Here is a 13,718-nt window from a genome sequence, read left to right as displayed (position 1 = left end):
AATAATTCCTATCCCAGGCCATCTGTAATTACCCATGGGGTTATGGCATATTTTGCATAATAATAAATTTGACAAAGTGAAAAATGAATGCGGTGTTTAGATTTTTCCGCGTACAACAAACGATAAATTGACCTCTACATGTAATGGCCTAACTAGTCAGGATCGTCGCCGTTTAAAATGCTTCTGTTACTAAAATAAATTAATGTATAAGCTTATTATCATTCAGTACATGTTTATATATTTTTAATAACTTATTTTCATTGTTTTTCTTTCGATATATCCTACGCCACAGAGGACGGCCAAGCGTTCTCGTTACACAGCTTGGCAAATCGTTTTGACACTGCGGTTATTCGTGGGTTGGCCATCACGTGACTACAAAAATAATACGTCACACCACTTCGCTCCAAAAAGCCGTTATTTTTTCCTGAATTATGGACCGTCGACATAATTCAGTTATTTTTACAAAATATCAGCAATTAGTGGGTTGTGGTAGTTATGTAGATGGTTAAATAAAGTACTTTTAGCGACAAATCAAATGTGTATATTTTCAGATAATACTTTGTTAGGTCATTAATTAGGTCAAACGTCCGTGACAGAGCGCCTTTAAGGCTTTTGTACTTGTGGAATAAGTATTCCAAGAGCTGTTTTGTATATATTCATATCTATATTATGCAATTAATAAATCAAGGTTCCTCTGTCTCAACCAAAGTGCGCCCCATATCTCTAGTTAACAGCCTATGACGCATACTGTTATGTGACAAGAAGATTGGTTCGAAAAATTACCTCGAAAGAAAGCAGTTGGTTGTGGCGTTTCCAGTAGAATAACCGTAAAAGACTGAGTCCATGTCTGTTTCGCAAATTATCTATACATGTGTGTATGTATATAGATATAGATAGATATAGATATATCTATATCTATATCTATATCTATATCTATATCTATATATAATCTATCTATCTATCTATCTATCGATATAGATATTTGTATTTTTACACAGTCCTTTACACTGTGTTTTTATTTAACTGTTGAATTTTCGTATTGATGTTGATCATCACTTTGTTTTTCCCATTACCATGGTTTGACACCCAATAGCCGATGTATTGTTCGTGCTGGGGTGTCGTTAAGCATTCATTCATTCATTCATTCATATATATAGATATAGATATAGATAGATAGATAGATAGATAGATAGATAGATAGATAGATAGATAGATAGATAGATAGATAGATAGATAGATAACCTGATACGCGGTCGGTCTAGGATTGACCCCCGACGGTAGGCCCATTGGGCTATTTTTAGGACTGTATTGCAAAGGCCGTGGTATGTGCCAGCTTGTTTGTGGGATGGTACTTATAAAAGTTCCCTTGTTGCTAATGGAACAAATGTAGCCGGTTTCCTCTAAGATTACACATCAGAATTAACAAAAATGTTTGACATCTAGTAGCCGATGAATAATAAATCAATGTTCTCTAGTGGTGTCGTTAAACAAAACAAACTAACTTATTTTTACCACAACTTTCTCTGAATGTGCACGTTAAATTATTTCCTTGTTATTGTCCTTGATGTTTTGTTTCTTTGTTTGTAAATCTGTTTGTATGTCCTGGGTAATTGTTTAAGTGTCTGATTATCCTTTTTCTTTAAGTTGTGTCGAGGACGTCGTGTTGAAAATATGTAAACCACAGTTATAATTTAAGTTCAAATATACTAAAACGCAAAAGAAACGCAGGTCCTGAAAATGCGAAAGAATTGCACTTTGTAAAGCAGTATCTTTGGTGGAATTGAACCTCAACTGTGTTAAAGGACATGGCACACACCCACACCGCAGTCCCACCTGCGTGTCAATTTCATTACCTGTGTGACGTCACGAATTCTCAAAACACGTTGTTTGCACGTGCTGGATCATCCGTATCATGAATCCAGTGCAAACACACTCATTGAAATGCTTATAAAGCCTACACACCTGGATTTAATCGCATAAATTCAATTTGAGTAGTGACAGACAACAGAATCACATTTTAAAAATGCCGCGACTGACGCAACTCCAGTGAGGGATGGCCATCGGGATGTTGCAAGCCGGACAGACCCGTACTGCTGTAGCCAGACAATTGGGATGTCATGTTTCGACAATCGCACGCCTTTCTCAACGTCACCAAATCACTGGATCTGTGAACGATCGACCACGCACCGGCCGCCCGAGGGTGACAACCGCAGCCCTAGACCGGTACATCCGGGTGACCCACCTTAGGAATCGGATGCTGCCAGCAGCTAACACCGCTCACCAGGTGCGTGGTCCACGTGGTCCAGTGTCCGCCGATACCGTCCGACGCCGTCTGAGGGCAGCAGGACTCCGTAACCGCCGTCCTTATGTGGGACCAATATTGACCCCTCGGCACCGCCAACAACGTCAACAGTGGGCGCAACAACATCAAAGATGGCGACGTGGCCAGTGGCAACAAGTTCTGTTTACTGATGAGAGCCGTTACAATCTTTCCAACGCTGATGGCCGAATCCGAGTATGGCGACGTCGACATGAACGTTACTCCGACTGCTGCGTTCTGCAGGCCGACCGATGGGGCGGGGGTAGTGTGATGGTGTGGGGTGGGTTCTCATTCAACCACAGAACACAACTTCATGTGTTCAGACAACGCGTTAATGCCGCCGTGTACCAAAATGACGTCATCAACAATCACGTCGTTCCCTTCTTTGCCGCTCACCCACGTGTGCGCTTGCTGCAGCAAGACAATGCCAGGCCGCACACTGCCAGGGCAACACAGGCGTTGCTGGCTCAGCACAACATCCCAACGTTGCCGTGGCCAGCCTTATCACCGGACATGGCGCCTATCGAACACGTCTGGGATGAAATCGGACGTCGCCTTCAGGCTCGCGGACAACCTCAGAATACGCAGGCGCTGGAGGCAGCATTGGTCCATGAATGGAACTCACTCCCTCAGGCATTCTTTCAACGGCTTGTCAACTCAATGAGGAGACGTTGCACTGCCTGTTTGAATGCCCAGGGTGGTCACACGCGATACTGACTTTGACAATGCTACAGGTCGTCTCTTTCACATTTTTAACATGGACCCCCACCCTACTTTATGACATGAAACAATAGCCAAAAAGGAATTCAATCAAAAATGTCCAACACCAATGTGTGCCGAATTGGTGTAGCTCCAAAATAAATGTTGAAATCTTCATTTCGTTTTGTTTTTTTAATATTTTATATCCAATTTAATGAGAACCTGCGTTTCTTTTGCGTTTTAGTATACGTTGTCCTGGAACGCAACACATCTGCGCATGTCTGATATATGTATACAATAGGGCCGTAGCTACTCCTTTTCTTTCAGTTTCTATAATGCTTTCCGAATTTTTTCTGGTGGGGCAACTGCCCTCCTTGCCCCCATGCTAGCTACGGCCCTGTACAATTGTTAATAGGCTAGTGGTAGTGCAGTTTGTTTTACAGTTTTCGTGCTGAAAATATGTAACGCACAGTTATAATTTTAGTTCAAACATGCTGTCCTGGCATGCAACACATCTGCGCATGTCTATAGATATATGTAGTGCAGATGTCCACAGGACAGCACATATCACCACCTTTGATATACCAGATGTGGGGCACTGGTTGGCAGGAAAAAATCAAATGGGTCACCGATGGTATTCGTTCCTGGACCCCAGCACTTCAAGTGAGCGCCCAACCGACAGTTAAATCCCTCCCATCCAAATAACAATATGCCATATACATAAATTGATGAATAATTGACAAAGAACACCAAACTTTCAAAATATTAGCTTATTATTAGTTAAAGTTTGTTTTGTTTAACGACACCACTAGAGCACATTGATTAATAAATGATCGGCTATTGGATGTCAGACATTTGGTAATTCAGAGGAAACCCGCTACATTTTCCATTAGCAGCATATAAATTGACATTAGTATGCAAAAGTCAACTATCGAAGTGTAATCATCAAAACAAAATGTACCAACCATTGCTTTCCTGTCTGTGGGAAAGTGCATATAAAAGATCCCTTGTTGCATTAGGAAAAATGTAGCGGGTTTTCTCTGTTGTCTACGTGTCAGAATTGACAAATGTTTGATATCCAATAACCGATGATTAATTAATCAATGTGCTCTAGTGGTGTCGTGAACAAAACAAAACTTTCAAAACAAAAAATATGGATCGACATTTATATGTTTTATGTAAATTGTTAGCTAAGACCTATGTTGTTGCCACGTGTACAGCAACAACACAGCGTATTGTGATGTGGTACCTATTTGTCCGAAAATCCGTAAATTCGGAATTTTGAATAGGTAGGTCATTTTAGGCTGAGGCGGAATGGTATCGGAATCCTCTGCGCTAGTGTGGCCGCTTTGCAAAACAATTTATTATACTAGTAGGAGTGACAATACAAATCTCAACCAATAGGCGGCATATTTAATTTGTCGATTTATTGATCCAAATAATAAAGTGTAAATTGTCAATTTAGCCATTTTTCTGCTGTGGTGCAAGCGAGTGTGTGTGTGCGTGCGTGTGTGTGTGTGTGTGTGTGTGTGTGTGTGTGTGTGTGTCAGGCCGGTAGGAACTATATCTAGTGGGGAGGACACAATGTCCAGTGAGTGGGTCACAGCCTCTAGTGGGGAGTGGGGCATGACCCGGTTCTTACGGGCTTGTGTGTGTGCGCGCGCGCGCGTGTGTACACTGACGTGTGTGTATCAATGCACATATCGGTGCAAATTTAATGCGAAATTGACGACGTCAGTAAGACACTGGTGATGCGTACTATATTGTTACAATACCGCAATATGTTCACCAGCACCGTTCCACGAAGCGACCGTAGCGCTACGATTACCTTAAGTGCATTAGGTAGTTACGCATTTAAGGTGATCTTAGGGCTAAGATCACTTCGTGGAATGGGGCAATGTGGGTACTAATAACATCTGACAGTATCTATGTTTCGGGGCGGGGCATAGCCCAGTGGTAAAGCGCTCGAATGACGCACTGTCGGTCTTAGATCGATCCCCGACGGTGGGCCCCATTAGTTTATTTTTCGCTCGAACTAGTACACAACGACTGGTGTATCAAAGGCCGTGGTATGTGTCATCCTATCTGTGGGTTGGTGCTTATAAAAGATCCCTTGCAACGGTATATGTGGCAACATGTACCGGTGGACCAAGTCTTATCTTCACAACTGATGGGCGAGAGTAATGGTAGATGGCCAACACAGAAAGCAAAGTACTCATACGCCATGGGGTATACCCCAGGGAGTAGTACTGTCACCTACTCTCTTCATCATCTTCACCATTGACCCGGTCACAAAGGGATACATCAGCACTATATGCAGATGACCTAGTTTTGTGGTGCTCGGAGGAGTATGCAACAACAGCAACATATCGCATGCAGCTTGCCCTTGACAATGTTACATCTTGGACTCCAGACTGGTGCATGACAATCAACAAAGACAAGTCAGCTGCCACTCGTTTCTCACTAGCCACAAAGCAGAAGGCAGGCAACCTCAAACTTGTTGACACGCCTCTCCAGTATGAGGACCAACAGGCATACCTGGGAGTCACTTTTGACAAGAGACAGACCTGGAAACCACAAGTGGAGAAAGCCGAGGCCAAAGCTCGAAGAAACCTTGCCATAATGAGAAAACTAGCTGATCATAACATACTGAAAAAAGTCTACCAAGAAGCAATCAGACCACATCTGAGTACGGATCCAGTGCATGGTCAACAGCAGCAAAGTCACATCAACAACAACTAGACAGGGTTCAAAACCAAGCACACAGAATAATAACTGGAGCAATGAGGTCAACCCCCATTGAGAAAATGGAACAGTTCACTGGCATCGTACCCCTCAGCAAACGCCGGGACTCCAAACTCATGATACAAGCCACTAAGTTCAGTCTTTGCCACAACACTCAATGAACAAGAGAATGAATGACTATCCCTGCAACTCAAAAGAACTAGCTTTCATAAACAGAGAAAATCACTCCTGAGGCAACATAAGGGACAACTCCCAGATAAAATCCATCAAGTTAGTACGGTCAGTTGCATCCCACCATGGGAACCATAATTGGACAATGTAAAGATCTGCATAGTGGTCCAACACCTCACCCCTGGAGAGGAACACAGTGGACCATACAAACGAGCCCTGACACTGGCCATGATTGATGAACAGTACCCAGAGACATCATGGGCACAGGTATATACTGATGGATCTGCAACAAATGCATTGGAAAACGGAGGGGCTGGAATATACATCATGGACCCTAGTAGCTACCGGGAGGAGGCACATTTTCTTACAGGGAAACACTGCACAAACTATGCCGCAGAGGTTGAGGCTCTCATTCATGCTGCCCACATCATCAGCACCACAGAGGAGAACTGCTCACATGTCGTCTTCCTGACTGGTGCTCTCTCTGCCCTCCAGGCTCTTGAAAGCAACAAGCTTGACAGACTGTCAGAAGCCCTACATCCTATCAACAGTGTCATCCAAGTCGTGTTACAATGGATCCCTGCTCACTGTGGCATACCAGGAAATGAAAATGCAGACAGACTGGCAAAACTGGATGTAGCTAAATAACAGGAGGATAACTGGGTGACATACGAAGAGATGAAATCCCATATTAAATCTCTATACTATAGACCTCCCAAACTATTACCTGCTGTCCCGTCAGGAACAGGTCATCATTTTCCGACTAAGGACTGGACACAACATGCTGAACCATGTGCTCCTGTGGAGAAGCAGAACAGACGACCCAACATGTCATCCAAGACTGCATAAACCTACAGCAGCTGAGGGAGACTACCTGGACAACTTAAACAACTCTCCGGAAGAAGCTGTATGACACAAGAAGTAATCTACAGAGAACAGTACCGTTCATAGTCACTGCTGGCCTCGACGTGTAGTCAACAAGCGAACGAAAAGAAGAAGAAGAAGAAAGATCCCTTGCTACTAATGGGAAAATGTATCAGGTCTCCTCTCTAAGACTATATGTCAAAATTACCAAATGTTTGACATCGACTCGTAGCCGATGATTAATAAATCAATGTTTTTAGGTGGTGTCATTAAATAAAACAAACTTTAACGTTAACTGTCAATTTGTATCTTAGAAAGGGGATATCACACTTATGACTTATTAATATTGTTTTACTAACATAGGCAAAATTCTTATACACCGTGCATTTTTCATTTATGAAAGGTACCGAAACGAACATTCGTCTAGGATTCACTATTCGTTGGTTAGTAATGAAGCTAAAATATTATGTTGTTTAAATCATTGATTTGAAGTATGGCACAACGTCGACACTTTACAAAGGAACAAAACTGGGGTTAAAAAAAAGAAAAAAAAAGAAAGAAATTCGTGCCTAATTTTGTTGAGTATAGAATGTTTAAAAAAAAAATGTTTATGACAACAACGAATCGTTGAGTTAATACATATCAGCTACATTCAAGTCTTTTCTTACTAATATATTGAGAGGCCTAAATAACGCAATGGGCATTTCACTGAATATATTCTTATAAAAATATCATATTAAGATGAAATGCGAAGAATAAGAAAGGCGAAGAAATGCCATATTGGTGACAACTGCAAGAAAAAGAGGGTTTTGTTCAAATCGGGGAAGGGGGATGGAATATTTATGCCTCTCAGTATATAAATATAATTATGTCATCGTTTTGACCATTTTTATTTTTCAAGCGCGTTCACGGCCAGATTAGTGACACAAGCTGTCCACAATTAATCTCATAACGCCTGGGATTCCTTGGCTGGACTCTTGACCGTCATGTCACAGTGTCCCACCATCCTTTGTACTTGAGAGTTTTATGTTTGGCTTCCCATTGTTAAACGGTCCATCTCGTCTTTCCATACACGGGTTTTAACAACCAGTGTTACGCTTCGCGGTGTTGCGTGTTTTCGCCTTCCTTTATCTCCGGACGCCGTGCCAGTCAATCAATCTTTTGTCGCTTCAGATCGGTCATTCTATGCCAACATCGACAAGACAGGTGAACTTTGCATACGATCGTAACTGACTGATGTACCATACAGTTATATCGTAATTAATTATTTATTGTCAGCAGTTTTATACAGTAATAATTCCTCATATATAACAGGCCAGCGAGGAATGGTTTAGTTTAAGCTTAAATAACACCCATTTACATATTTGTGGGTTAATATTACTCTTATTACATCACGAACTGGTACATTGACTGTTGAATACAATAAATATATTTATGTATTTAGTATAACAATGCGCCATTTTTGGTATATCAAAGGTCATGGTAAGTGCTCCCCGGTCTGTGGGACCATTAGGTCGAGTTTCCTCAAGCCAACTAGCCCGAGTACTCTGTAAGAGAGCTAGACGGACATTTGGACGGTTATTAGCCTTTACAGTCGGAGATCAAGCTGTGTAATTTTTTTGCAATCGTCCAAATGTCCGTCTAGCTCTCTTACAGTCAGTGTACTCGGGAGCCAACATACACACAGGGCAGGACTAGAGGACACTCGAGCTATGGGACCATATGCTAGACACCAAAATAGCCATTGTTTAAAATGGGCTATGGTTTCGTTAGACAAATATTCTTTTCTTTCCAGTCAGTGAGAAAGTAAATAAAATATCCTCACTGCTAATGGATACGAGTAACCCGTGTGGCGGCAGCAGATATACAGTATAATACTAAACAATTAACGATCGTTCTGGACAAAGCGATCAAGTGAAGAGGTATTCCCAGGAAAGCATGCTTAAACCTCGATTAAATATTGGGCGATCATATCGGTGTCCTCCCATAAGACAGACGTCCCATAACGCAGACGCGTTAAAACAACACAAGACCCATTACTAATTACCTGCCGTTTACCTTGAATAATACATGTAGTAAATAATGGAATAGTCGGATACAATTAAATACAAAACACATAACAAAATTATATAAAATTAGATTTATTATTTTAAATAGGTACTGTCATAACTGTGCGGTAATCATTGATATAAAAACAAAACATTGTCAATCTGAAGTGAAATGAATTGAATGGAGATATTGCAGTGGAAAATCCACCAAGCACTGTATCTTTACATTTATTAATTGCATTTACCAGATTACAATTAAGCTCTCGCTGTTGTTTGCATGAAATCAGCTCATTAATTAAGACTGCTGTTGCACTGCAGCATAGCTTGCTGAGCAGATTGGAGCAATACCATTAACGCAGTCAGGGGTGTACAGGATACATTACATAACCCAATCAAGAGTTTTGTCTATCAAATGGCATGTCTGCCTTATGGGACGTCTGTCTTATGGGAGTGAACCATCATATCACCTCAGTATTGTTTGATCTTTTGCTGTTTTTAAATAATGTTTAATACTATGATGGGAACTGTCCAACTAATAAGGGTTTTCTTGGAGTTGTTCCGAGCTAGTGCTGAAGAAGAAAGTAAAGGAACAAGAAGAAGTAAAGGAAAAAGAAGAAGTAAAATAAAAAGTAAAAGAAGAAGAAAAAAACCTGATATTAATAACAATATTAGTATTAAATAATAATATTATTAGCAATAATAACAATATCAACAATACTGATAATAACATAAAAATTATCTCTAATTGCACAGGCAAATACTTTTAATTTTTTTTTAAAAAAATGTTTATTGTATATTTTGGAGTCCTGACGTTTTTGATATGTAATGTATAACTGCAATTCAAACTCTGGACATATTACGACATAAGACGGACAGACAGTATATGGTATTACAACAAATTACGTATCCTGTTGTTAATTTATTATATTCCAGCTGTCTGTATTTATATTCCGTAAGTCCCATTCATAGTAATCTCTTGCCTTCGTATTATGCAATGCATTATCCAGTTAATAAATTTTGCTGACTTGGAGCCCCAAGGAAATACAACTTTGGAAGATTTATTTAGTTGTCATGTTCTGATCACCAATATATCGCCGAGTTCTGTTCTTTTTTTATTAACCTAGACATTAATAACGCCAAAGAGCACTCAACAAATACTGTGTTTAGTTTTAAAATATATCTACCACCCGTCAAATTTAACATTCATATCAGTGGCGGATCCAGGGGGTGAGTAGGGTAGCTAGCCACCCCCTCCCTCCCTGGGCATTTTTTTTTAATGTTCATTTTAAACATATACCTTTACTTCAAAGTTTTGTTCAGGAAGATGCATATAAGCCATTTCGTTAGCGAACATAATATGCATCGCCCTGTTGTCAACCAGGTGTACAATTGAACCGAATATGGCTGGCATCGGTAAGGACAAAATTAAACTTTATGGAATTATTAATTAAGAATTATATAATCGGAAATCAGTGAAATAAGGCCCTAAAATGTCCAGAATGCCGAAACTTCAGGGGGCTTTGCCCCCGGAACCTTCACCATGGCTCAGCCCCCGCCGGTTCACTCCATCTCTATCCAGCCACCCCCTCATATTATTTTCTAGATCCGCCACTGCATATGGAATAGCTGGTTACTGGCGTGAAATATCGGCTTTATTCTGCGAAGATTAGAAATGTGTATTTTTTCTATTGGTATTCACTGGGAACGTAGATATGCATACCGTGTAGAAAAGCGCATGTACCGCGTTGCTCAAAGACCTCATTAGTTTATGATTCCTATAAGTATTTTCTATTGACCATGATACATGCTTAACTTATCAACGACCTAATAAGTAAGCCAACAGTTTGTTATAGGCCTACTGATATACTACCTATGGTTCGGGCTTATTATATTATTATTATTATTATTATTATTATTATTATTATTACTGTTTTGTTATTTTGTTCAAACATGCTATGTAGATACATCTAGTACTTTTCTAGAGTGGTGTCCGACTAAAGTCCAACAGAATCGGCTCTTACATCATCACTACCTTTATTTTAGGTTATGTACCGGACTGCATGCATCACCGCCCCCACCCCACTCATGACACCCGTTCCTTCGGGCCTGGGCTCAATTTCACAAAACATTGTAAGGTTAGTTTTGCACGTAAACGTAAATCTAAGACTAAATCACAATTCTTATTACTACTATAGTACAACAAACATAGTTAGAAATACACATATTTCATTTTCTTTTGTCCTTAAAATGCTCCATTTTCCTCATTGATGTAATTATATTCGTGAACTAGATGCCAAACACCTGTAAATGTACGCCCAGTATAACTGCTAGTTGCAGACGTAAACTAAAATACGATGTTTTGTGAAATTGCCCCCAAGGTGAGTTATAGCTCCCCTAAAAGGGCTGTCAGTAAAAGTGTCCATTTTGTTATCAGGAAATTATCGTCTATTGCTGAATCCGGATATATTTTAATACTGCCACACCATTTATTTTAGGTTATGTACCGTACTGGTTATAACAAGCTACAATGTTAAAACTGGCTATAAATTAAGAAGTTAACCAAACGCATATAGTCACAATAAGAAATTTATATTTATTTTCGAAATTTTCATGACAATTAATTTCTATGACAATTGTATTATTTTAAGACTACGTGTGTAGAATGCTAATGTATAAATGTATGCACGGCAGCACATATAGTACCTCTGAACAATATCAAAGCAAATAGTACTAACATTTAATAGACTGGTCTTTATGGCTTCCTGTCAGCATATTAACGTCTCTTGCGTGTGGTGATGCTGCGGCGATTTCCTTGACAATCAAACGAGTATTCCGCCCTGTTGCCATGTTACGGTCATTCACCAGACGCCATATTACAAGTGAGAAGGTTCAGCATTACTTTTGATGTTGAAATAAAACACTATGCATAATTTTATGTAGCATTATACTTTTATAATCTGTCGCAAAATGGAAACGCAGTAGATTGTAGATTATTAAATAATGAAAAGGATAGACATAGTTGTTTAACATCATTAATCGGCTAGGTGTCCGACTAGGTGACATTTGATAACACGCAGTGTTAGAGAAAAGAAACCTGGATTGAGTTCAGTCAGGACGAGTCCCAAAACATTTGATAGACTGGTTTATGCGCTTCACGTTAAACCAAATGTCCACATCGGGGACCAGACAAATAGTTTGCGAACGCTAGCGTCGCTCGTTGTCGCAGAACACGGTGCTGTCGGTTTTTATTATGATGACAATATGACATGTTTTATGTTTGGATCCAACTACTAAGACTATGGTGAACTGTCGTGGTATCCAACACAACCTTGCTAAAATAAAAGTAAAGTTTGTTTTCTTTAATCGGCTGTTTGGATGTCATACCTTTGGTAATTGTGACACGTAGTCTTCGAAGAAAACCCGATACACCCCCCCCCCCCCCCCCCCCAAGATATACCACTCGTAGGGCACTGATTGAACCGTACCGGCCTCGGTGGCGTCGTGGCAGGCCATCGGTCTACAGGCTGGTAGGTACTGGGTTCGGATCCCATTCGAGGCATGGGATTTTTAATCCAGATACCGACTCCAAACCCTGAGTGAGTGCTCCGCAAGGCTCAATGGGCAGTTATGGATCACTGGTCGGTGCAAGTGGTTTACACAACCACGTGCACCGAACAGTGATCCATAACTGGTTCAACAAAGGCCATGGTTTGTGCTATCCTGCCTGTGGGAAGCGCAAATAAAAGATCCCTTGCTGCCAATCGGAAGAGTAGCCCATGTAGTGGTGACAGCGGGTTTCCTCTCAAAATCTGTGTGGTCCTGAACCATATGTCTGACGCCATATAACCGTAAATAAAATGTGTTGAGTGCGTCATTAAATAAAACCCTTCTTTCTTTGATTGAACCTTGGTAAATTTCAGTGTTGCTTCTAAATGCGCGTTTTAATCAGACAAGGCAATACATATCTCAGCTTTTGATCTACATTGATAAGCGAGAAATGACGTGTCTGCTAGGAAGGACCGATCCTATAATTTGTCGCATCTCAGGCGATCTTTCTACCAACAGGGGCGGGATCTAGCTCAGTCTGTAGAGCGCTCGTCCGAGGTGCTTTGGTCGTAACATTGAACTCCATTGGTGGACCCATATCACATTGCTTTTTTTCATGCTAACGTCAACCAGTGCTCCACAACTGGCCGTGGTATGTGCTGCCCTGTCTTTTGGAAAGTACATATAAAATATCCTTTGCTGCTAATGGGAAAACGTAGCCACTGGTGTCCTGTATGTCAGAATTATTAAATGTTTACCATCCAATAGTACTAATTAAGAAATAAGTGTGTCCTATTGGTTTCCTTAAACAAACACGTTTAATAGCTACGCCAAACTCACAGTGGATGTTGAACCTAATGCTAGTACCAGACTACCAAATGCCAAGACAAAGTTGGCCAACTTTCTGTTCTCACGACTTTTACAATTGTCCAGTTGGTAGTTGCTTTTCATCATATACGATTTCTACAACCGATTAGTAGTTAATGTGAGCTCACCCAACGTTTGGCAGTTGGATAAATTACAACGCAACCATCGAGTTAGCCAACTTTTGTAATGCTTGTTGATAGTCTGACCCTAGCATATCTTATGATAAGCGGTGGCGCGTGGATTTTCCAATGAATATCGATGATATTGGAAATGGCCGCGACAACATAATTGCTGCCGTGTGCTGTAGTGGCCATCACTGTCCTGTCGATGACCATGTGTTAATATGACTATAATGTGAAGTAATTTCGGTAGGTTAGTATGACTCTTCTGTTTCGAAAAGTAACCTGGAATGTGTCATGCCGTCGTTCAGCTTAAGGATTATACAATGGTCAGTTGTG

At 40.6% G+C, this 13,718-nt stretch overlaps 1 protein-coding gene across 1 annotated transcript; it reads left to right on the top strand.

Moving 5' to 3' along the window:
- The first annotated feature begins 6,163 nt into the window (after positions 1-6,163).
- LOC121374506 lies at positions 6,164-6,583 on the top strand. The gene has a single exon (XM_041501608.1). It carries the CDS (start codon positions 6,164-6,166, stop codon positions 6,581-6,583), a length of 420 nt encoding a protein of 139 aa, XP_041357542.1.
- Positions 6,584-13,718: the final 7,135 nt, after the last annotated feature.

This window comes from Gigantopelta aegis, chromosome 6 (assembly GCF_016097555.1).
Source record: "Gigantopelta aegis isolate Gae_Host chromosome 6, Gae_host_genome, whole genome shotgun sequence".
Classification (NCBI taxonomy): domain Eukaryota; kingdom Metazoa; phylum Mollusca; class Gastropoda; order Neomphalida; family Peltospiridae; genus Gigantopelta; species Gigantopelta aegis.
The sequence above is the reverse complement of the archived record's forward strand: the minus strand, read 5'-3'. Positions and strand labels throughout refer to the sequence as shown.

What these genes read in the sequence shown, in the direction of transcription:
- LOC121374506 (XM_041501608.1), top strand. Translation starts at nt 6,164, where the DNA reads ATGATTGATGAACAGTACCCAGAGACATCATGGGCACAGGTATATACT.